The sequence below is a fragment of the Oncorhynchus gorbuscha genome, linkage group LG01 (genome assembly GCF_021184085.1).
Source record: "Oncorhynchus gorbuscha isolate QuinsamMale2020 ecotype Even-year linkage group LG01, OgorEven_v1.0, whole genome shotgun sequence".
Taxonomy (NCBI): Eukaryota; Metazoa; Chordata; class Actinopteri; order Salmoniformes; family Salmonidae; genus Oncorhynchus; species Oncorhynchus gorbuscha.
This window is the reverse complement of record NC_060173.1, coordinates 19,903,908-19,928,396: the sequence shown is the minus strand read 5'-3', so window position 1 is coordinate 19,928,396 and position 24,489 is coordinate 19,903,908. Positions and strand designations below refer to the sequence as shown.

The window sequence follows — 24,489 nt, the reverse complement described above, 5'->3', positions numbered from 1 at the left end:
AACTACAACCCTCAGATATCCCACTTCCTGGTTGGATTTTTCTCAGGTTTTCGCCTGCCATTTGAGTTCTGTTATACTCACAGACATCATACAAAGAGTTTTAGAAACTTTAGAGTGTTTTCTATCCAATAATAATAATAATATGCATATATTATCATCTGGGACAGAGTAGGAGGCAGTTCACTATGGACATGCTATTCATCCAAAAGTGAAAATGCTGCCCTCTATCCCAAAAAGGTTAACAAGGCACACCTGTTAATTGAAATGCATTCCAGGTGACGACCTCATGAATGTGGTTGAGAGAATGCCAAGAGTGTGCAAAGCTTTCATCAAGCCAAAGGGGGGCTACTTTGAAGAATATAAAATATGTTTTGATTTGTTTAACACTTTTCTGATTACTACATGATTCCATATGTGCTATTTCATAGTTTTGATGTCTTCACTATTATTCTACAATGTAGAAAATAGTAAGAATAAAGAAAAACCCTTATGTATATGTATATGTGTACAGTATACAGTATGTCTTTTGTAAGTCGCTCTGGATAAGAGCGTCTGCTAAATGACTTAAATGTAATGTAATGTAAATGAATATACTGAAGCTATGTGTAGCTCTATAAAGGTACGCTGATACAGGGTTGTGTTCATTAGGGTTTGCAACGGAAAACATTTAAAAACATTTTGCAACAAAAAACTAAAATGAACGTTTCTTAAAGGTCTCATATTGTTCCTCTCGCTCTCTCTCCCCTAGCCTCAGAGACTGGTTCAAACTACCACCCCATCTTCTTCTCTCAGGACCGGCTGCTAGAGGAGCTTTTCTGCGTTTGCATCCAGCTGATCAACAAGACCTGGAAGGAGATGAGAGCCACGCAGGAGGACTTTGACAAGGTAACACAGCCTGTGTTACCCATCATACACCTGTCTGTGTCTCACAGCAACTTTTTTCTCACTCTTTCCCCATATCTAACTTTCATCTATGAGTACAAGCAACCGCTTCTTAGATAGTAATAATTTGTGTGGCAAAGCAGTAATCTAATTTAGAAAATCTAACTTCAAAGCAGTCCATGGCTTCTGGAGTGGACACTGTCTATTTGACTGCATACACTACACTGAAAACAATAACAAGCGTTCTGTGTCCTATGAGCCACCATAAGCCACTACAGTATCCAAGAACAGTATACAGGACAGTGACAGGCAACCCACTGGGGTATATTAGTCAGACGGAAATGTTAGAACGGAACATTGATTAGTCAACGTCTAGATGGTAGACACGGATATAGAGCTATAGCCTTTGAAGCGTTTTTATTTCCCAATAACCATCCCTAGGTGATGGCCATCTCCTTTCTAATACTAACTGCACTGGGCTCCCTCAGACAGAACCATTCAAGAACACTCAACAACAACAAAACAGCCTCACAACAGGGCCATGTTTTACAAAGGAGTCATTCCATGTCATTTGAGCAAGCCATGACACCCACAATCTCAGATTGTTCTTAAATTGTTTCTGTAGTTAGAAACAGGTAAGATTGTCATTCCTGAAACATTATTTTGTTGAAATGTTATTTTATATATGAGAAATGAAGCTAATTGATTGCACCCAAATGGGCCATTTTAATTTATAGGATTCAGATCATATTCAACAAATATAGTACCCAACGTCTGACATTTCCTAGCCAAAGATTAAGCGTAAAAGAATGCCAAACTGATTTGCTTTCATAGAGGACTAGCTTGAATTAAGAGGATGACCACAAAATATATTTTCATAATGAGCCAAATCTATTGGTTTTCTACCCAAAGTATAGCACGAACTGTGGCATCTAGTGGTCAAAACCTGATACCTTCACTCTACTTTATGGTAAATAATACAAGTGACTTCAATGACTAATTTCTCTGAAAAGTTCCATTTTAATTTTTTTAATTACCTGGATTTCTGCATAAATTGGTCATGAAATTTGATCTCATCTTCATCTAAGTCACAACAATAGACAAACACAGTCTGCTAAAACTAATAACACACAAACAATTATGCGTTTTCATGTCTTTATTGAACACACCATGTAAACATTCACAGTGCAGGGTGGGAAAAGTATGTGAACCCTTGGATTTAATAACTGTTTGACCTTCCTTTGGCAGCAATAACCTCAAACAAACATTTTCTGTAGTTGCGGATCAGACCTGCACAACAGTCAAGAGGAGTTTTGGACCATTCCTCTGTACAAACTGTTTCAGTTCAGCAATATTCTTGGGATGTCTGGTGTGAACCGCTCTCTTGAGGTCATGCCACAGCATCTCAATCGGGTTGAGGTCAGGACTCTGACTGGGCAACTTCAGAAGGCATTCTGTTGTTGATTTACTACAGTCTGTGCATACATTTTTGGGTCCCGGGTTGTCCTGTTGCATCAACTGAGCCAGAAGGACCTCCCACTTCTGTTGAGCTTGTTGAGCTTTGGCGGACAGATAGCCTTACATTCTCCTGCAAAACGTCTTGATAAACTTGGGAATTCATTTTTCTATTGATGATAGTAAGCTTTCCAGGCCTTGAGGCAGCAAAACAGCCCCAAACCATGATGCTCCCTCCACCATACATTACAGTTGGGATGAGGTTTTGATGTTGTTGTGCTGTGGATTTTTTTCTCCACACATAGTGTTGTGTGTTCCTTCCTTCCAAACAACCCAACTTTAGTTTAATCTGTCCACAGAATATTTTGCCAGTAGTGCACCTGGAACATCCAACATCCAAACATCCAATCCTTTTGCAAACTTCAGATGTGCAGTGTTTTTTTTGGACAACAGTGGCTTCTTCTGTGGTGTCCTTCCTGAACACCATTCTTGTTTAGTGTTTTATGCATCGTAGACTCGTCAACAGAGATGTTAGCATGTTCCAGAGATTTCTGTAAGTCTTTAGCTGACACTCTAGGATTCTTCTTAACCTCAGTGAGCATTCTGCTCTGAGCTCTTGCAGTCATCTTTTTTGTGTGTTAATTAATATAAACATTTTATTATTTTGGATTTTTACATTTGCAAAAAAATATATATATAATTTACCCCTCCACCATGTTGCTTGTGAGCTCAATATAATATTATATATATTTTCAAAAAAGTTGTGGATCATCATTATTTGGCCCATATAGATGATTTAGCCAGATCTGTTTTTGGTCCAATAGCATATTTAAAATAATCCATCTTCCTTGAGGATCTGTTTGCACAATCGGACCAGAATGTATATTAATTAGTATAATCACTCCTTTTGAGTTTCTTTGACCATGACAAAAATATACATTCTCCCTCCCAGTACTTTTTCCACCCAACCCGATCTATTTTTGTAGAATGAGTTTCCTGTAGACAATATGTATTATATTCTTTCTCTTTTAACCATGTAAAAATGTATATATTTTTTTATGATCTGCTAAGCCATTACAATTATATCTTGCTATACTTATTTCCCCACTTACCATAATGATACCCAAGTTTCAATTATACTTACCACAACCAATGTTTGTAAACTTACCATTATAAAGCACCATGATGATTAAGTGTCCATATACAGTGGGGCAAAAAAAGTATTTAGTCAGCCACCAATTGTGCAAGTTCTCCCAATTTAAAAGATGAGAGAGGCCTGTAATGTTCATCATAGGTACACTTCAACTATGACAGACACAATGAGAAAAAAAATCCAGAAAATCACATTGTAGGATATTTAATGAATTTATTTGCAAATTATGGTGGAAAATAAGTATTTGGTCAATAACAAAAGTTTATCTCAATACTTTGTTATATACCCTTTGTTGGCAATGACAGAGGTCAAACGTTTTCTGTAAGTCTTCACAAGGTTTTCACAGACTGTTGCTGGTATTTTGGCCCATTCCTCCATGCAGATCTCCTCTCGAGCAGTGATGTTTTGGGGCTGTTGCTGGGCAACACGGACTTTCAACTCCCTCCAAAGATTTTCTATGGGGTTGAGATCTGGAGACTGGCTAGGCCACTCCAGGACCTTGAAATGCTTCTTACGAACCCACTCCTTCATTGCCCGGGCGGTGTGTTTGGGATCACTGTCATAATTGAATTGTACCTATGATGAAAATTACAGGCCTCTCTCATCTTTTAAATTGGGAGAACTTGCACAATTGGTGGCTGACTAAATACTTTTTTTGCCCCACTGTAGCTGTACCATAATAATTTGCACTGTTAAGCATACTGTAGATGCTACTTTGTAAACCTCCAATTGTCCTAATATTCCACCCACTAAAACCTCCCCACATATCTAGGTCTGTTGTCACTAAGACCATCAGACCACCTCCCTGACTCATGACACACCTTTGCGTCCTAAGGCAAATCCTTGGCCGCCAATTGGTGTTGGCCAGAGGGAAATATGGGCAATCCTATGATAACAGAATTATCTATGAGGATGCCTATGAGAACTAACCAAATAACATGGAAAACAGTCAGAAAAAATAGTAACAATAATAGATAGTATTAATATAAATAATGACAGCACACATCTAACAGCATGCTCATATTTGAAAGTCCTAGCAAGGCTATAAGCATGTCAGCCCAGCCTGATCAGTTCATTGGAATCAATTGTTGGTAAAAAATAAAATATAAATTAAAACGAAGAGAAAACAACCTAAATATATCGCAAGACAACCCCAGGCACTCCCTTATTCCGGCACAGCTACGCACAACAGCCAAGAACACATGCAGTACTGACAATCCAGAGCGAGTAAACCTGTAAAACCAACCTGTTATGTGCCTCCTTGAAGGAGGGAGGTGCAGCAATCAAGAGCAGGAGAGCAAGGGAGTCCCAGTGGCACAATAGTTTATTCCGAAAGTCCCAACTCAACAACATCATGGGGGGGAATACGCCCAAACGAGGTCGCCACACACGGAAAATAAACGATACCCACGGGGGAGAAACCTCTACTCCTACACACATACCAAACCGGTACAACTGCCGTGTGAAAGAAAAAAACCTGTGGTGCAGACAAACATCCCTAACACAGTAACCACAGCAAAACAATCCCGCACAGACTAACAGGCAGCGGAGGTAAATAAACCCACCGAAATCAACTAACAGAACACAGGTGTAAACAATACAGACAGACACAATCAAAAAGGAAAAATGGATCGGTAGCAGCTAGTAGGCCAGCGACGACGACCGCCGAGCACCGTCCGAACAGGGAGAGGAGCCACCTTCGGTGGAAGTCGTGACAGTACCCCCCCCGACGCGCGGCTCCCACATTGCTCCGACGCCGGCCTCGAGGACGACCCGGAGGACGAGGCTCAGGGTGATCCGGATGGATGAGGTGAAACTTACTCAGCATGGTTCCAAGATGTCCTCCACCGGCACCCAGCATCTCTCCTCCGGACCGTACCCCTCCCAATCCACGAGGTACTGCAGGCCCCTCACCCGACGCCTGGAATCCAGTATGGACTGTGTACGCCGGGGCCCCCTCGATGTCCAGGGGGGCGGAGGGACCTCCCGCACCTCAGCTCCTTGAAGCGGACCAGCTACCACCGGCCTGAGGAGAGACACATGAAACGAGGGTTTAATACGGTAATAAGGGGGAGCTGTAATTTATAACACACCTCGTTTATTCTCCTCAGGACTTTAAATGGCCCCACAAACCGCAGACCCAGCTTCCGGCAGGGTAGACGGAGGGGCAGGTTTCGGGTCGAGAGCCAGACCCGGTCCCTCGGTGCGAACACCGGTGCCTCACTGTGGTGGCGGTCAGCGCTCGCTTTCTGCCGCCCTTCGGCCCGTTTCAGGTGCCCGTGGACGGCCTCCCAGGTCTCCTTTGAGCGCTTCACCCATTCCTCCACCACAGGAGCCTCGGTCTGGCTCGGATGTCAATGTACCAGGACAGGCTGATATGCACTGAAAGGGCGAAAGGTTAGTTGAGGAGTGGCAGAGTGAGTTCTGGGCCATCTCTGCCCACGGAAGTACCTCACCCACTCACCTGGCCGGTCCTGGCAATACGACCGCAGAAACCTACACACATCCTGAGACTCCCTAAAATTTAGGGAGTCTCACACTGACAGCGTCGTGAAGAAGGCGCAGCAGCGCCTCTTCAACCTCAGGAGGCTGAAGAAATTCGGCTTGTCACCAAAAGCACTCACAAACTTCTACAGATGCACAATCGAGAGCATCCTGGCGGCTGTATCACCGCCTGGTACGGCAACTGCTCCGCCCTCAACCGTAAGGCTCTCCAGAGGGTAGTGAGGACTGCACAACGCATCACCGGGGGCAAACTACCTGCCCTCCAGGACACCTACACCACCCGATGTTACAGGAAGGCCATAAAGATCATCAAGGACATCAACCACCCGAACCACTGCCTGTTCACCCCGCTATCATCCAGAAGGCGAGGTTAGTACAGGTGCATCAAAGCTGGGACCGAGAGACTGAAAAACAGCTTCTATCTCAAGGCCATCAGACTGTCATCAGACTAACATTGAGTGGCTGCTGCCAACACACTGTCATTGACACTGACCCAACTCCAGCCACTTTAATAATGGGAATTGATGGGAAATGATGTAAATATATCACTAGCCACTTTAAACAATGCTACCTTATATAATGTTACTTACCCTACATTATTCATCTCATATGCATATGTATATACTGTACTCTACATCATCGACTGCATCCTTATGTAATACATGTATCACTAGCCACTTTAACTATGCCACTTTGTTTACTTTGTCTACACACTCATCTCATATGTATATACTGTACTCGATACCATCTACTCTATGCTGCTCTGTACCATCACTCATTCATATATCCTTATGTACATATTCCTTATCCCCTTACACTGTGTATAAGACAGTCGTTTTGGAATTGTTAGTTAGATTACTTGTTGGTTATCACTGCATTGTCGGAACTAGAAGCACAAGCATTTCGCTACACTCGCATTAACATCTGCTAACCATGTGTATGTGACAAATAAAATTGTATTTTATTTTATTTTATTTGACTCTCTCCGCCTTCACATTACTCTCGGGGGGAAAACCAGAGGTCAGGCTGACCGAGACCCCCAGACGCTCCATGAACACCCGCTAAACCCGGGATGTGAACTGGGGACCCTGATCAGAAAATATGTCCTCAGGCACCCCGTAGTGTCGGAAGACGTGAGTAAACAGGGCCTCCGCAGTCTGTAGGGCCGTAGGGAGACCTGGCAAAGGGAGGAGACGACAGGACATAGAAAACCGATCCACAATGACCAGGATCGTGGTGTTACCCTGGGATGGAGGAAGGTTGGTCAGGAAGTCTACCGACAGGTGTGACCAAGGCCGTTGTGGAACGGGGAGCGGTTGTAACTTCCCTCTGGGCAGGTGTCTAGGAGCCTTGCACTAAGCTCACACTGAGCAGGAGGAGACATAAACCCTCATGTCCTTAGCTAAAGTGGGCCACCAGTACTTCTCCCTAAGGCTTCGCACCGTCCTATCGATACCCGGGTGACCAGAGGAGGGTAACGTATGCGCTCACCAAATCAACCAATCACGGACACCAAGCGGGACGTACCTCTGTCTAGCTGGACACTGAGGTTCAGTAGGCTCTGACCGAGATGCCCGCTCGCTGTCCGTGTCCACCTCCCACACCACCGGCGCCACCAGAAAAGAGGCCGGAAGTATGGGGGTGGGATCGATGGACCGCTCCTCTGTATCATACAGACAAGACAGTGTGTCTGCTCTAGCGTTCTGGGAACCTGGTCTATACGATATCGTAAATCTGAATCTGGTGAAAAACATGGCCCACCTTGCCTGGCGAGGGTTCAGTCTCCTCGCCGCCCGGATGTACTCCAGATTACGGTGGTCAGTCCAGATGAGGAAAGGGTGTTGAGCCCCCTCAAGCCAATGTCTCCACACCTTCAAAGCTTTTACGACAGCCAGCAACTCCCGGTCCCCCACATAATAGTTTCGCTCAGCCGGGCTGCGCTTTCTCGAATAGAAAGCGCAGAGGCGGAGCTTCAATGGCGCGGCTGAGAGCTGTGAGAGCACGGCACCAATCCCAGCCTCGGATGCGTCCACCTCCACTATGAACGCCAAAGAGGGATCCGGATGAGCCAACACGGGATCCTCGGTAAACAGTCCTCAAGCGACAAAACGCTCTGTCCGCCTCAGCCGACCACCGCAGACGCACCGGTCCCCCCTTCAGCAGTGAGGTAATGGGAGCAGCTACCTGCCCAAAACCCCGGATAAACCTCCGGTAGTAATTGGCAAACCCTAAAAACCGCCGCAACTCCTTTACTGTGGTGGGAGTCGGCTTATTACGCACGGCTGCAATGCGGTCACACTCCATCACCAACCCTGATGTGGAAATGCGATAACCCAGGAAGGAGACGGTCTGTTGGGAGAACACGCATTTCTCAGCCTTGACGTACAGGTCATGCTCCAACAGTCGCCCAAGTACTCTACGCACCAGAGACACATGCGCGGCACGTGTAGCGGAATACAATGGGGAGAACATGTATTTGATACACTGCCGATTTTGCAGGTTTTCCTACTTACAAAGCATGTAGAGTAGAGGTCTGTCATTTTTATCATAGGTACACTTCAACTGTGAGAGACGGAATCTAAAGCACAAATCCAGAAAATCACATTGTACGATTTTTAAGTAATTAATTTGCATTTTATTGCATGACATAAGTATTTGATCACCTACCAACCAGTAAGAATTCCAGCTCTCACAGACCTTAGTTTTTCTTTAAGAAGCCCTCCTGTTCTCCACTCATTACCTGCATTAACTGCACCTGTTTGAACTCATTACCTGTGTAAAAGACACCTGTCCACACACTCAATCAAACAGACTCCAACCTCTCCACAATGGCCAAGACCAGGATGCTGTGTAAGGACATCAGGGATAAAACTGTAGACCTGCACAAGGCTGGGACCGGCTACAGGACAATAGGCAAGCAGCTTGGTGAGAAGGCAACAACTGTTGGCGCAATTATTTGAAAATGGAAGAGGGTCATGATGACGGTCAATCACCCTCGGTCTGGGCCTCCATGCAAGATCTCACCTCGTGATTGCAAACAAAGGTTTTTGTACCAAATATTAAGTTCTGCTTTTCTGATGTGTCAAATACTTATGTCATGCAATAAAATGTAAATAAATTACTTAAAAATCATACAATGTGATTTTCTGGATTTTTGTTTTAGTTTCCGTCTCTCGCAGTTGAAGTGTACCTATGATAGAAATTACAGACCTCTACATGCTTTCTAAGTAGGAAAACCTGCAAAATAGGCAGTGTATTAAATACTTGTTCTCCCCACTGTATATCAGAATGCCATCGATATACACCACCACACCCTGCCCATGCAGGTCCCTGAGAATCTTGTCTACAAAGGATTGGAAGACTGCTGGGGCATTCTTCAACCCATACGGCATGACGAGGTACTCATAATGGCCGGATGTGGTACTAAACGCTGTCTTCCACTCATCTCCCTCCCGGATACGCACCAAGTTATACGCGCTCCTGAGATCCAGTTTTGTGAAGAAGCGTGCTCCGTGAAATGACTCAGTCGCCATAGCGATGAGAGGTAGTGGGTAACCAATTTGTATGTCGCTCTGGATAAGAGCATCTGCTAAATTACTTAAATGTAATGTAAATGTAACTGTACCCCACCATAATAGAATTTAGACCTCTATAGTCAATGCACGGACGCAGACCTCCCTCCTTCTTCTTCACAAAAAAGAAACTTGAGGAGGTGGGTGACGTGGAAGGCCGAATGTACCCCTGCCTCAGAGATTCAGAGACATATGTTTCCATAGCCACCGTCTCCTCCTGTGACAGGGGATACACGTGACTCCTGGAAAGTGCTGCGTTTACCTGGAGGTTTATCGCACAATCCCCTCGTCGATGGGGTGGTAATTGGGTCACCCTGTTTTTACAGAAGGCGATAGCCAAATCGGCATATTCAGGGTGAATGCGTGTAACGGATGTGAAACGGCTAGTTTAGTTAGCGGTGCGCGCTAAATAGCGTTTCAATCGGTGACCTCACTTTCTCTGAGACCTTGAAGTAGTAGTTCCCCTTGCTCTGCAAGGGCCACGGCTTTTGTGGAGCGATGGGTAATGATGCTTCGTGGGTGACAGTTGTTGATGTGTGCAGAGGGTTCTTGGTTCGCGCCCGGGTATGGGCGAGGGGACGGTCTAAAGTTATACTGTTACATGCGCACGGTGGAGATTTGGTCTGGACTCTCCACCGTCATTGCACCGATGGAAACTACCTGAGCACTCCTCTGACCACCCCTTTAGAGCCCTCTGTTGCCACAAAATAGTGGGGTTGTGAAAGGCCAACCAGGGAATCCCCAACACCACTGGAAACGCAGGAGAATCTTATGAGGAAGAGACTAATTCTCTCCTCATGACCCCCTTGAGTAACCTTCTCCAGTGGAGCTGTGGCCTCCCTGACCACCCCTGACCCTAATGGTTGACTATCTAGGGAGTGCACAGGGAAGGGTTTGTCCATCTGAACAAGGGGAATCCCTAACCTATGCATGAAACCGCGGTCCATAAAATTCCCCGCTGCGCCTGAATCTACTAGCGCTTTATGCTGGGAATGGGGGAATGAAATGAACACATTCATGTGACCAACAGGGGTCTCTGGGTGAACTTGACATCAGTCAAGTTAAATCTTGGTAGCAAATGGGTCTTCCAAATAGAAAATTACCTCAAGGATACTTCCAAAGTTGTGGCAACATGGCTTATGGACAACAAGGTATTGTTGAGGTATTGAAGTCAAGGTATTGGAGTGTCCATCACAAAGCCCTGACCTCAATCCTATAGAAAATTTGTGGGCAGAACTGAAAAAATGCGTGCAAGCAAGGAGGCCTACAAACCTGACTCAGTTACACCAGCTCTGTCAGGGGGAATGGGCCAAAATTCACCCAACTTATTGTGGGAAGCTTGTGGAAGACTACCCAAAACATTTGACCCAAGTTAATCAATTTAAAGGCAATGCTACCAAATACTAATTGAGCGTATGTAAACATCGGACCCACTGGGAATGTGATGAAAGAAATAAAAGCTTTCTCTCTACTATTATTCTGACATTTCACATTCTTAAAATAAAGTGGTGATCCTAACTGACCTAAGACAGGGAATTTTTTCTAGGATTAAATGTCAGGAACTGTGAAAAACTGATTTTGGTGTATGTAAACTTCCTACTTCAACTGTTAGTTATTAAACAAACAAAAAACGACCTTGATATTTCTAATGTACAATCTTCAAATTAAATACATAAAAAATCATAAGGAAAAAAAAGGCCAGCCTTACCCATCCTCGCCTTCACCTAAATCAAAACTTGATATTACGTCCATATAGTTCAAGTTCATCATACCCATTCTGCATTACCATAAATCCAACCTTATTTTAAGTCCACATAGTCCACGGTTCCATAGTGCATGAAACATTTTTGTTGTTGTAAAAAAACAATAAATCCATATTTGTACTGTGTGATGCAGTGCAAATATGTATTGGGGACTACTTCAACAGGAGGTAGCTACACTCACAGCCACGTTGTAATCTTCCAGTCCTTGAACATTTGATTATTTACATGTAATTTATCGACCACTAGACGAACATTCTTCTTCTCTGCTCAGAGCCTTTTGAAAGTGGGGTACAGGGCACGTCGTCTCTCCACTATTTCATGCGGAAATTGTTCATTAATTCTTCAATTCCCTACCCTGTTGTAAGAAGGCAATTTTCATTTCGTAGTGGGTTAGCATAGCTACGACCGGACAGGGCCTTCCCAAAACGGTGAGCTCTTTGAAAATCAATCGTTTCTACACTGACTTTTTCCTCCGTTGACTGATAGATTTAGTTTTCATCCTCCTTTATTCCCATTATAACAATATTATTTCTCCTACTTCTGCACTTTAGATCAAGTAATTCTGCTTTCATTGTTTTATTATCATACCGTAGCCTCTCTGTAGTGTCTTTTAGGGGGTCCAATATTTTATTTTCCGCTCGTATTTCTTCCATATTTTTATTACTGTAATCCATTCCTGTTTTTAAAGCCTCAACCTCCCCCAGTAGCCCAGGCAATAGATCCAGTTTTTGTTAACTGATCGCTCATGCTTGTAAGCAATGCTCTATCTTCTGGAGACATAGTTATAAAAACATCACACTCCAATGTTAAGTTTGGAATTTTTGAAGGCAGCTTTCCTCCCGTTTGGCTCGCAGAACTCGAGGAAAGATCTTCTCTTGTTCGATTCGATGTATCCGTTTCTTTTTCGAGCATATCAAAATGCTGATCAATAAATAGTTCCAGATTCACTATAGTATCCAGAATGTTTGTTTCGTAGTTATCAGCTATTTTTTTGTGATTAATTCTGGGACAAGCTGTGCTACCATGCTGCCACCTGCCACATCATCTGGGGCGGCATGGTAGCCTAGTGGTTAGAGCGTTGGACTAGTAACCGGAAGGTTGTGAGTTCAAACCTCCGAGCTGACAAGGTATCGTTCTGCCCCTGAACAGGCAGTTAACCCACTGTTCCTAGGCCATCATTGAAAATAAGAATTTGTTCTTAACTGACTTGCCTGGTTAAATAAAGGTAAAATTAAATTAAAATAAACCCCCCTTGCAGTCATCTTTGCAGGACGGTCACTCCTAGGGAGAGTAGTAACAGTGCTAACTTTCTCCATTTATAGACAATTTGTCTTACTGTGGACTGATCAACATCAAGGCTTTTAAAGATACTTTTCCAGATTTTGAAAGTCAATAATGCTTAATCTTAGGTCTTCTGAGATCTCCTTTGTTTGAGGCATGGTTCGCATCAGGCAATGTTTCTTGTGAGTAGCAAACTCAAATTTTGTGAGCGTTTTTTATAGGTCAGGGCAGCTCTAACCAACATCTCGTCTCATTGATTGTACTCCAGGTTAGCTGACTCCTGACTCCAATTAGCTTTTGGAGAAGTCATTAGCCTTACATACTTTTTCCAACCTACACTGTGAGTGTTTAAAGTATGTATTTTATGTGGACAAGAAAAATACAATAGTTTGTGTGCAATTAGTTTAAGCACAATGTGTTTGTCTATTGTTGTGACTTAGATGAAGATCAGATCAAATTTTATGACCCGTTTATGCAGAAATCCAGGTATTTCCAAAGGGTTCACATACTTTTTCTTGCCACTGTAGTATGGAGAAGCAATACTCCAAGCCACAGCTTCATACTACTTGGTGTGGGGGGTACATGGGCGGTTTTTGACAATTTTGGGGGATTCCTCATGTCTTACTCATTCGTATGAAGAAGTTTGGTTCACATTGGATGTTGGGTACTATATTTTGGTCATAAGTCCCTAACCTTGTGTAACGATCTTCTTCATCTGAGGAGTATGAAAGATCGGACCAAAACACAGCGTGGTAAGTGTCCATTTTAATGAAATATAACTGAACACTGAAATACAAAATAACCAATGTGAAACAATGAAAATCGAAACAGTTCTGTATGGTGAAACACAGACACAGAAAACAACTAGCCACAAACCATAGTGGGAAAACAGGCTGCCTAAGTATGGTTCTCAATCAGAGACAACGATTGACAGCTGCCTCTGATTGGGAACCATACCAGGCCAAACACATAGAACTATGACACACACATAGAACAAAAACATAGAATTCCCACCCCAACTCACACCCTGACCAAACTAAAATAGAGACATAAAAAAGGAACTAAGGTCAGGATGTGACACCTTGTGTCATTGTGTTGCACAGCTTGTGCCCACAACTCCTTTCCACAGTCCCGTGGGGCAGGGACAATGGGGCATTAGAAGCACAAAGAGAATCCCACTCCATAGCAGAATCATAGCAAGGGATAAAGGCCCGACACAATCGCTTGTTTCCATCAGCAGTAATTACACAAGAGAAAAACCTCTGGACGCCGACAATGGAGAGATGGACAGTGGTCACTTATGTTAGAAAGAGAGACAGAGAGAGGGGGGATAGAAAACTAAGGCATCTTCCTATGTTGCTTGTGTTATTCTTCTCTCCGCTTTAGATTAGTTCACCCTTTAGTCAGATACTTGTTAGGTCTGATGAGAAATATTAAGGGAATGAATGCAGACTACTGGTGCTGAGCGAATGTGTTGTTTACTGCTTGAAGAGTGACTGGTGTCTGTCCCGTCCATGCTTGTCTCACAGGAGTAAATTCAACACCTCAGTTAGACTGTCAACAAGCCATAATGAGAGTCTATATTTTGTCTTTTACTACCATGTACCTCAGACTCACCTCTCATCCTCTACCGCTCTGTTGCAGTCTCGCTGTTTCTCGTCTCATTCAATCACAAACCCTGTCTCTCCATCTCTTTCTCTCTCTCCCCCTTCTCTCCAATAAACCCCTAACTGTGCTGTCGATTTCAGCCGTTAATCGCTACCGGCAACACGCTGCTGCCAGCTGGGGGCCTCCAACTAGCTCTGTGTGTGTATGTGTGTGTGACGACCCCCCCACCAAACACACACACACACACTTTTCCCGTGCACACACACACTGCTGGGTTGTAAGGGAACAGAGACAGCTGCTCCTCACTATGGCTGAGGTAACAGTCTCCTGTACTAGGGTTCTCTTTCTATTGGCTAAACCAGAGGAGTGACGGCAGGGGAGAGAGGCACCGGACGGGAGTGTTTGTGACTATGTGTTTACAAAATAACCTTAGCTCTGGACTATGATGCCATAAAGGTGCTACTCTCTCTTATTCCCCCCTCGGCTGTCCTCTCCTCCATTTCTGTCCTCTCATATCTCCCTTTCTCTCTCTCTTGACCCTGGAACTAACATTGTTGGCCTCTGGGTTGTACTTGAAGGACACACTATGGAGGTGAGATACTGTATTTTTGTTAATTTATCATTTATAGGTGGTATGTACACAGAATGTGGATAATGTTGTTACACAGGGTGGAGCTTGGGGGCATTTAAGCAAGGTGTCAATTATAGCTTTGTTTTGTTCAAGTATTTATCAGAATATAAAATTACTGTCTGAATTTTGGTTACAGTTTTAGTGCCATTGTCCTTGGATGTGTTGTTATAAAGATATTTTTGTGCCTACATGGATTCATTAAGTAATAAGGCCTGAGGAGGTGTGATATATGGCCAAGGACTGTTCATATGCATGACCAAATCTGGAGTGCCTGGACACAGCCCTTAGAACCCCGAGGTGCCTTATTGCTATTATAAACTGGTTTCCAACGTAATTAGACAAGTAAAATTAAATGTTTCGTCATACTTGTGGTATACGGTCTCATATACCACAGCTGTCATCCAATCAGCATTCAGGGCTCAAACCACCCAGTTTATAATACATATTATATTACATGGCTATTACATAGTACAATTCTGGGCTTTAAAAAAAAAAGTTTTTAGAATTGTGTGATTACTATACCATAAAGTGCTGTGTATGTAATGTACAGTAGTTGCTGTGTTGTAGTGTAGCCTTGGCCAATTCTGTGTTTAACACAGGATATTTGTTTAACGGTCACTGGCTGTAAAGTTATATTGTTTTTAGTAATATGTATTTTGTTACAGGTGTTGCATTCTATTTCCTTTCATTTCTGTTATTGAGGCTTGATTATTTTGGATGTAACATCAGCACGACAGGCATTGGGATGAATTGGTCCAATAGACTTGCTGCTGACAAATACAACTATGTGCCTCATGAGTACTGTATGCACAGCAGATAGATGATGAGTGCCCCATTGCTATACACTGTTTGCTCCTTGCTTCTTACTCCATAGATACTGGGGTCTCTATGGACACTCTGTAACTTAGAGCCTGTCATCCTTCATGGGTCATGGTTATTGTGCCCTTCACATATGTACACATTATTTCATAAAAGGGCTCCATACTGTGGTGCTGTGGAGCTTTTGAGAGGGCAGGTTACCATGACGCACAGAAAAATGACATTCCCATGGCGACGGCTGCTTGGGGTCAAGAGCAGTGTTGAGACACATTCCAAGTAGGGACACGCTGAGAGGAAGAGAGATGAAGATAAAGTGAGAGAGACAGAGGAGGGGAGGAAAGAGGGAGATTGAATTCAATTGTGTTGGGTTTGGTGTGTTCTCATAGATTTCTGTAATGAATTTTTAAACTGTGGCCACAATGGTAGAGAGAAACATAGATTTTCCTCTCTCACATACAGACACATACCAGCGGCGGTCGGTGCCATTTAAGATGATGGAGAACGATCTTTTTTTTAATGAGCTTGGCCTTATTTCTATTAAAGCATATTGGATGACTGTCATTCATATTCCATTCACCCAGATACATGTGACATTGATAGTTTTAGGCTACTACATGATACTCAACATGTTCCCTATACCCATCATGATGTTGCTACAACCTAGCCTATGAATGAAAGTTTACAACGTAAGTCCACAGGTTGAGAGAAGAATTTGAGTAATCAAGGTGACAGACAGTGACACATTCAATACTGCATTGCACACTCTTGCCTGCATCTAGTTGATCTAGGCCCTAGAGTGTAATCATTAGTCCAACAGTGGCAAACTACAGTTTCTATTGGACAAATTCAGGTATGTTTATCCCTGTTTCGTTCCGTTTAAGAAATGTTTTTCAACAGAATTGGGGGAAGAATACACCCATTATCACACGCAAACACAGTTCACTTTCATAGCAGCCACATACAAACAGCATGTACACTTTGCTCATTGTATATTCCTCCTCTCACCTTTTCCCTTCACTTGTGGACTTCAATGTACAACACATCAGCTGTCTGTGACCAGGCTAAAAAAGCTTTCCAAGCCAAACCTTCATATCACAACCTCTAACCGCTACACACAGCCTACATCATTGTCACCAAATGAGCTAATGTCATAGTCAACATAGCTACTAGAACTAACACCTTAGTAAACTCGCTACAATCATGCAGTACAGTGTACAATTGGCAAGCATGTTATGCAGTTACACCGGCAGGCCCCGGTGGCAATACATTAATACAATCAAAAGCTTACCTTGACTTGGAAAGGTTACAATGTTGGATAACCATAGCCAGCTAGGTAACATAGCATCCCTCTCTGTTTGAACTGGGTGTTTGAATAGGCTAAACTAGCTAGCTGCATTCACTAGATAAGTGTAAATAAATATAATACAACGAAATATAGCTAGCTCTCTCTCGCTTCTCTTTCTTTTTTGAATAAAAGTATTTGTTCAAAACTAGGCTAGCTAGCTGTAGCTTATGCTTTCAGTACTAGATTCATTCTCTGATCATTTGATTTGTTGGACAACATGTCAGTCCTCCAGAAGCTGTCATAATTACTGTGTAAGTCTATGGAAGGAGGTGAGAACCATGAGCCTCCTAGATTTTGTATTGAAGTCAATGTACCCAGAGGAGGAAGGAAACTAGCTGTCCTCCGGCTACCCCATGGTGCTACCATACAGAGTGTTGTTAAGGTTACTGTTGACCTTCGCTGCAAAACAGTGTGTTTTAATCAATTATTTGGTGACGTGAATTTATTTAGCATAGTTTTATCTAAAAGGTGTGTAAAGCCTTGTGTAAGCATCACTGTGTCCAGCTCTCTCTCAACTCATACCCACATTCACTCAAATTTCTAGCTACTGAAATATATTCAAACATACATAAACTATGATATACAGTACTGCATACTTTTGAATAGTGTAACCCACCAGAGAAACCATTTCTACAGCCATAACATAGCTAATATTTTTTCCATTTAAATAATCATTGTTTACTCTCTCTGTACATCTTTAGGTAATGCAGGTTGTGCGTGAGCAGATCACTAGGACTCTGTCCAGTAAGCCCACGTCTCTGGAGCTGTTTAAGAACAAGGTGAATGCTCTGAACTACAGTGAGATCCTCAAACTACGCCAGACAGAGCGGCTGCACCAAGAGGAGACCCTTGCCCCGCCTGTATTGTGAGTCCTTTAACTGTTTGAGCAGAATTTTTTTCTCTCTATCTCGCTCTCTCACTCTCTCACTCTCTCTATGACACACACACACACACACAACCCCTTGTCAGCCTGTACTTCCCCCAAAGGCCTCTAGAGGGCAGCGATCAGCCCCCGTAGTGTGTGTATGTGTGTATACTTCAGTGTGTATCAAAATCAAATCAAATCAAATTGTATTTGTCACATGCACCGAATACAACAATGCTTTAAAACCCTAACCAACAATGCTTTAAAACATTAGAGAAAAATAACTGATAAGTTAAAAATAGATAAGTAAAAAAGTAACAAATAATTAAACAGCAGCAGTAAAGTAACAATAGCGAGGCTATATACAGGGGGTACCGGTACAGATACAATGTGCGAGGGCACCGGTTCGTTGAGATAAATGAGGTAATATGTACATGTAGGTAGAGTTATTAAAGTGACTATGCATAAATAATAAATAGAGAGTAGCAGCAGCGTAAGGGGGGGGGATTAGATGTTCAGGAGTCTTATGGCTTGGAGGTAGAAGCTGTTAAGAAGCCTTTCGCACCTAGACTTGGCGCTCCGGTACTGCTTGCCATGTGGTAGCAGAGAGAACAGTCTATGACTAGGGTTGTCTTTTACCATTTTTAGGGCATTCCTCTCACCGCCTGGTATAGAGGTCCTGGATGGCAGGAAGCTTGGCCCCAGTGATGTACTGCACCGTACGCACTACCCTCTGTAGTGCCTTGCGGTCAGAGGCCGAGCAGTTGCCATACCAGGCAGTGATGCAACCAGTCAGGATGCTCACGATGTTGCAGCTATAGAACCTTTTGAGGATCTGAGGACCCATGCCAAATCTTTTCAGTCTCCAGAGGGGGAATAGGCTTTGTTGTGCCCTCTTCACGACTGTCTTAGTGTGTTTGGACCATGATAGTTTGTTGGTGATGTGGGCACCAAGGAACTCTCAACCTGCTCCACTACAGCCCCGTCGATGACGGTGCTCGGTCCTCCTTTTCCTGTAGTCCACAATCATCTCCTTTGTCTTGATCACTTTGAGGGAGAGGTTGTTGTCCTGGCACCACACGACCAGCTCTCTGACTTCCACCATAAAGGCCAGGGGTGCACAATTAGAATTCAAAGAGGCCCAGTGACTAACATTTTCTCCCCCCAAAGGTCCAAACCATTAAAATGTCTAACATGCGCTATGATTTGAGTTTGAGTTTATTTTATTTTTACAGGGACAGTGCACATTAATCAACGTTTCAGTAAAAGTGACGGTTTTAGCCAGCCGGCTAATTTTTAACCGCAGTCCCTGGGCAGGTTATTAAAAACAATTACAATATAGACAATCATTGAGCAGTGAGCACACGCAGAGCAACATAGGACAAGCAAGACGTAGCATACAGACAGAGAAACATAGGACAAAAAGCAACAAGACAAAATTCATAAAAGCAACAAAGTGTTTCCACACCTCACAAGCTACAGACAACAGACAACATGGAAAGTGGCAATACACAGCTAGGGATTATGGTCACAAATCTGATTGACCTTTATAATTTTATGTTTGTGTCGATTTGAATAATTAATTAACTATGCATCAACATCACAATGTTGTGCAACCACAATATTTTGCCTTACAATATTAATCAGACTAAAATGACATAATAGCTGTATTAACCATCCTTTTCTCGTCTCACTTTAATGTGAATGTAGAAGGATATGTTTCTCACCATTTTCATTGACTATTCATGCTTAGCCATAGCTTGGCAAAACATTGTAGGACTTTGTTTTTTTTTGCAGAGAGCTCGTCCTATGCATTAGGAACATACTGACTTCACTACATCATTCTAGCTTCTATCTTATCTGAGAAATTGAGTGCATTACTTTAGAGCCGTAGTACTTTCATCCTGGCTCTCCCCTACTTGTAGTGTGTGTGACTCTTTCTTTGTCTCTGCCCCTGCAGAGAGCTGAAGGAGCGCCTGAAACCTGAGCTGTTGGAGCTGATTCGCCAGCAGAGACTGAACCGCCTGTGTCAGGGAACACTCTTCCGCAAGATCAGCAGTCGACGAAGACAGGGTGAGACTCTGCGCACCTCTGTGAGGGGTGGACAGGCATTTACATTATAAAGAGAGTGAAAAGTAAAAGGGGAAGCTACCAGGAGAGCCCAACTCCCAGTGAAAAATAGGGAGACGAATGAAGGATGGGAGATGAAGAGACAGATGCCCTTTCTTTAATCATGCTGATGATTTGTTATTATTGGTCATTTCAGATAAGTTGTGGTACTGTCGTTTGTCACCCAATCACAAAGTCCTGCACTTTGGCGATGTGGAGGAGGACACAGAAACACCCCCCATCGAGAGTCTCCAGGAAAAGAGTGAGTTTTTAACAACAGCAACACTATGAGTGACTCTGTAGCCTTCCATTGTAGCCTTGCCACTCCTTTGACATCACCCTCTTGTCATTGGCCCTGTGTTCAACGCTGAAGTGTGCCGCTAAACATGCTTTTCCTCTTTTCCTCTCTCAGTTCCTGTTGCAGATATCAAAGCACTGCTGACAGGGAAAGACTGCCCTCACATGAAGGAGAATAAGGGCAAACAGACCAAGGTTTGTACGATAAGATATAAGGAATGGATATGTGTCTTCTGCTTTTATCCAACCCCCCTCCCCCGATATATACACCTACACAAGCATGGTTGGAGAGGCTGGAGCAGAGGGCAGCGCAGTGCCCAATGAGAAATTTAGGGGGTTAAATTGAACATCAGCAGAAGGTGGAAACTGAGATATTGATCCCAGCAACCCTCCAGTTGCCTGCTCACTGCCCACTAGATCCCCCCCCCCCCCATCAGCATTGGCTACCACTGCCCCTACTGACAACGTCCCCTGAACACACCTTTGGCCCTACAGCTAATTTCCTCTTTCACACTATGTACAGTGGGACAAAAAAGTATTTAGTCAGCCACCAATTGTGCAAGTTCTCTCACTTAAAAAGATAGGAGAGGCCTGTAATTTTCATCATAGGTACACTTCAACCATGACAGACAAAATTAGGAAAAAAAATCCAGAAAATCACATTGTAGGATTTTTAATTAATTAATTTGTAAATTATGGTGGAAAATAAGTATTTGGTCACCTACAAACAAGCAAGATTTCTGGCTCTCACAGACCTGTAACTTCTTCTTTAAGAGGCTCCTCTGTCCTCCACTCGTTACCTGTATTAATGGCACCTGTTTGAAATTGTTATCAGTATAAAAGACACCTTATTGTATTGTACACCTGTCCACAACCTCAAACAGTCACACTCCAAACTCCATTATGGCCAAGACCAAAGAGCTGTCAAAGGACACCAGAAACAAAATTGTAGACCTGCACCAGGCTGGGAAGACTGAATCTGCAATAGGTAATCAGCTTGGTTTGAAGAAATCAACTGTGGGAGCAATTATTAGGAAATGGAAGACATACAAGACCAATGATAATCTCCCTCGATCTGGGGCTCCACGCAAGATCTCACCCCGTGGGGTCAAAATGATCACAAGAACGGTGAGCAAAAATCCCAAACCACACGGGGGGACCTGGTGAATGACCTGCAGAGAGCTGGGACCAAAGTAACAAAGCCTACCATCAGTAACACACTACGCCGCCAGGGCCTCAAATCCTGCAGTGCCAGACGTGTCCCCCTGCTTAAGCCAGTACATGTCCAGGCCCGTCTGAAGTTTGCTAGAGAGCATTTGGATGATCCAGAAGAAGATTGGGGAATGTCATATGGTCAGATGAAACCAAAATAGAACTTTTTGGTAAAAACTCAACTCGTCGTGTTTGGAGAACAAAGAATGCTGAGTTGCATCCAAAGAACATACCTACTGTGAAGCATGGGGGTGTAAACATCATGCTTTGGGGCTGTTTTTCTGCAAAGGGACCAGGACGACTGATCCGTGTAAAGGAAAGAATGAATGGGGCCATGTATCGTGAGATTTTGAGTGAAAACCTCCTTCCATCAGCAAGGGCATTGAAGATGAAACGTGGCTGGGTCTTTCAGCATGACAATGATCCCAAACACACCGCCCGGGCAACGAAGGAGTGGCTTCGTAAGAAGCATTTCAAGGTCCTGGAGTGGCCGAGCCAGTCTCCAGATCTCAACCCCATAGAAAATCTTTGGAGGGAGTTGAAAGTCTGTGTTGCCCAGCAACAGCCCCAAAACGTCACTGCTCTAGAGGAGATCTGCATGGAAGAATCCTACAATGTGATTTTCTGGATTTTTTTCCCTAATTTTGTCTGTCATAGTTGAAGTGTACCTATGATGAAAATTACAGGCCTCTCTCATCTTTTTAAGTGGGAGAACTTGTACAATTGGTGACTTTTTTTGCCCCACTGTACCTGGCCCTCCATAAACCATGTTGTGCTGTGTCCTGCAGGAAGGGTTGGACCTGGCTTTCAGCATCACTTATGACGTGGAGGAGTACAGCCTCAACTTTATCGCCTCATCCAGAACAGACGTGAGTAGTCATGTCACAGGAGCTAGTGTCTGTATTGTCCACATCCTTCTCCCACTCTCTTTTCCCAGAGTTAAATCACACATCTCTCTTTCTCTCTCTCTCTCTCTCTCTCTCTTTATCTTTCTCTCTCAATTCAATAACTTAATTGGTGTGGAAATTTAAAGCATTTACAGTACATTGCCAAAGTAAACATAAAGTATAACAAAGATGGTCAAATAACAAGATGATATCTCTGTCTCCCTCCTTCAGTTCTGCCTGTGGACAGATGGACTGAGCGTGCTCCTGGGGCGGGACATGAGTAGTGAATGCATGAGGAGTGAGCTGGATATCCTACTTTCCATGGAGATCAAGCTCCGCCTCCTGGACCTGGAGAACGTGCCCATCCCAGACTGTGCCCCCCCGGTGCCCAAACCCCCCAGCAACTTCAACTTCTGCTACGACTTAAGCCAGGCTGAGCAGTAGGCCTGGAGAGAGGTCAAGGCATGGTAGAGAAGGAGACCCGGGGCTTGTTCAGGAGGATGTAACGTTACAGAATGTCCGGATAGAAATGCATGAAGTAGAACATACATGATCATCTGTCCTATGGAATAGGGGCGTATGTCAGTTCTATTCATTCTATTTCTATCTGCAACGTTCAGAATGTTTCATGTCACTGAATGTACCCCAATAACGACCAAGCATGTGGACATAGCTAGATACACAGGAGGAACAGTGGCAACATGGAGGCCTGGATGGATATAAAGATGATCTAAAGCAGAGGCAAAGATGTCTTCTTATATGGGCGGAGTAATGTGGAAGACGAGAGGCTGAACGTGATTCCTTAGGTACTATTAGAGTGGTCATATTTTTGTGTGTGGTTTGGGAACACAAGTGTATTGTAACTGTAGAAATGAAAAACAGAAAGGAAAACGCTGCACACTGCAGCTCCCAGGTGATATTTATTTATAACAACGTTTCAACCCTTAGGTCTTCATCAGGCATCCATATCCCAGGTGGGGTTGGAAGGTCCTATATATAGGGGCAGTTCTCAGTGACATCACTTCCTGAAACAGGAGGTAAAAAATATATAACATAGGTTGACAATATTAACATTCAATGTATCAAAATATATGATCATACACAATGTGATCAATATTTACAGTAATATATATATATATATATATATATATATATATATATATATATATATATATATATAATATATATATATATATATAATATATATATATATATATATATATGCAATACAATATTAAATTAGGATTAAAAAAACACAATCATTTGGACATTTTGAAACTATAAAAACGGAAATTACCGATAAAATGACAAGTGGCTAATTCTATAGTTGAATGCTTCATACTTTAGCATTACTTGTCTTCAGCGTTTCTCCCATTCTTACTTCGGGCGTCACCTCTTCATGGCTCCAGTCCTTCACAGTCCTCTGTGTATTGTGTTTGGGCAGAGTTCATGTTTCGTTTTGGTCATATCTGTGTTTAAGTTTTTCTAGTTTTTCAACTTTTTGGGGGTTTTCTATAAACTGATACCTTTGTGAAACAGGCAGCATGACAGCTCTTCTGAACGTACTGAACCAAAGGATTGAAACAGAACAAAACAATACATATATATTTTTGTATATATATATGCCTCTGAGACAGAATCACTTCTTTTGACGTTTACATTTTACATTTCAGTAATTTAGCAGACGCTCTTATCCAGAGCGACTTACAGGAGCAATTACAGTTAAGTGCCTTGCTCAAGGGCACATCGACCCTTGAGCACCTAGTTGACATGGTACTTAACAACTTGACCTCCTACACCAACAGAATCCTATCTAGCAGATTGTAACGGGCTTTATTAGTCTTTACAGGATAGGTACAGTTTGGCGTAGCACATAGCATTTTCCACCAACCTTAAAGTGATTCTCAAGTACTTTTCTATACTTTTTAGACAGTAGTTCTGAAAGTAGCACCCATGAGCCAAAAGTGGTCCCTGAATATTGCGTAATACATCACATGTGCAGATATGTGTACCACGTCATTGCTCTCTCTCTCTCACTCTGCTGTGTATGATTCTTGCTAGTGGTCACTCAAGTGGCTAGGGGTCAATCTCATTAGCTGGAACTG

General features: G+C 43.2%; 1 protein-coding gene across 3 annotated transcripts in view; it reads left to right on the top strand.

Annotated features, from left to right (window-relative positions):
• LOC124034328 (engulfment and cell motility protein 3-like) overlaps positions 1 to 23,498 on the top strand; it is a 109,500-nt gene extending 86,002 nt beyond the window's left edge. The window contains exons 1-8 of one of the 3 annotated variants that reach the window (XM_046347396.1): positions 14,508 to 14,675; positions 14,798 to 14,811; positions 17,716 to 17,879; positions 19,840 to 19,952; positions 20,146 to 20,250; positions 20,401 to 20,480; positions 22,286 to 22,366; positions 22,616 to 23,497. In XM_046347396.1, the coding sequence (XP_046203352.1) occupies positions 14,806 to 14,811; positions 17,716 to 17,879; positions 19,840 to 19,952; positions 20,146 to 20,250; positions 20,401 to 20,480; positions 22,286 to 22,366; positions 22,616 to 22,828 (762 nt within the window). In that variant the 5' untranslated portion in view covers positions 14,508 to 14,675; positions 14,798 to 14,805 and the 3' untranslated portion in view covers positions 22,829 to 23,497. Of the gene's footprint in view, positions 1 to 748; positions 886 to 14,507; positions 14,812 to 17,715; positions 17,880 to 19,839; positions 19,953 to 20,145; positions 20,251 to 20,400; positions 20,481 to 22,285; positions 22,367 to 22,615 lie in introns of those variants that run through there. The other 2 variants (XM_046347377.1, XM_046347385.1) reach the window with 2 other exon arrangements.
• The last annotated feature ends 991 nt before the right edge of the window (positions 23,499 to 24,489 follow it).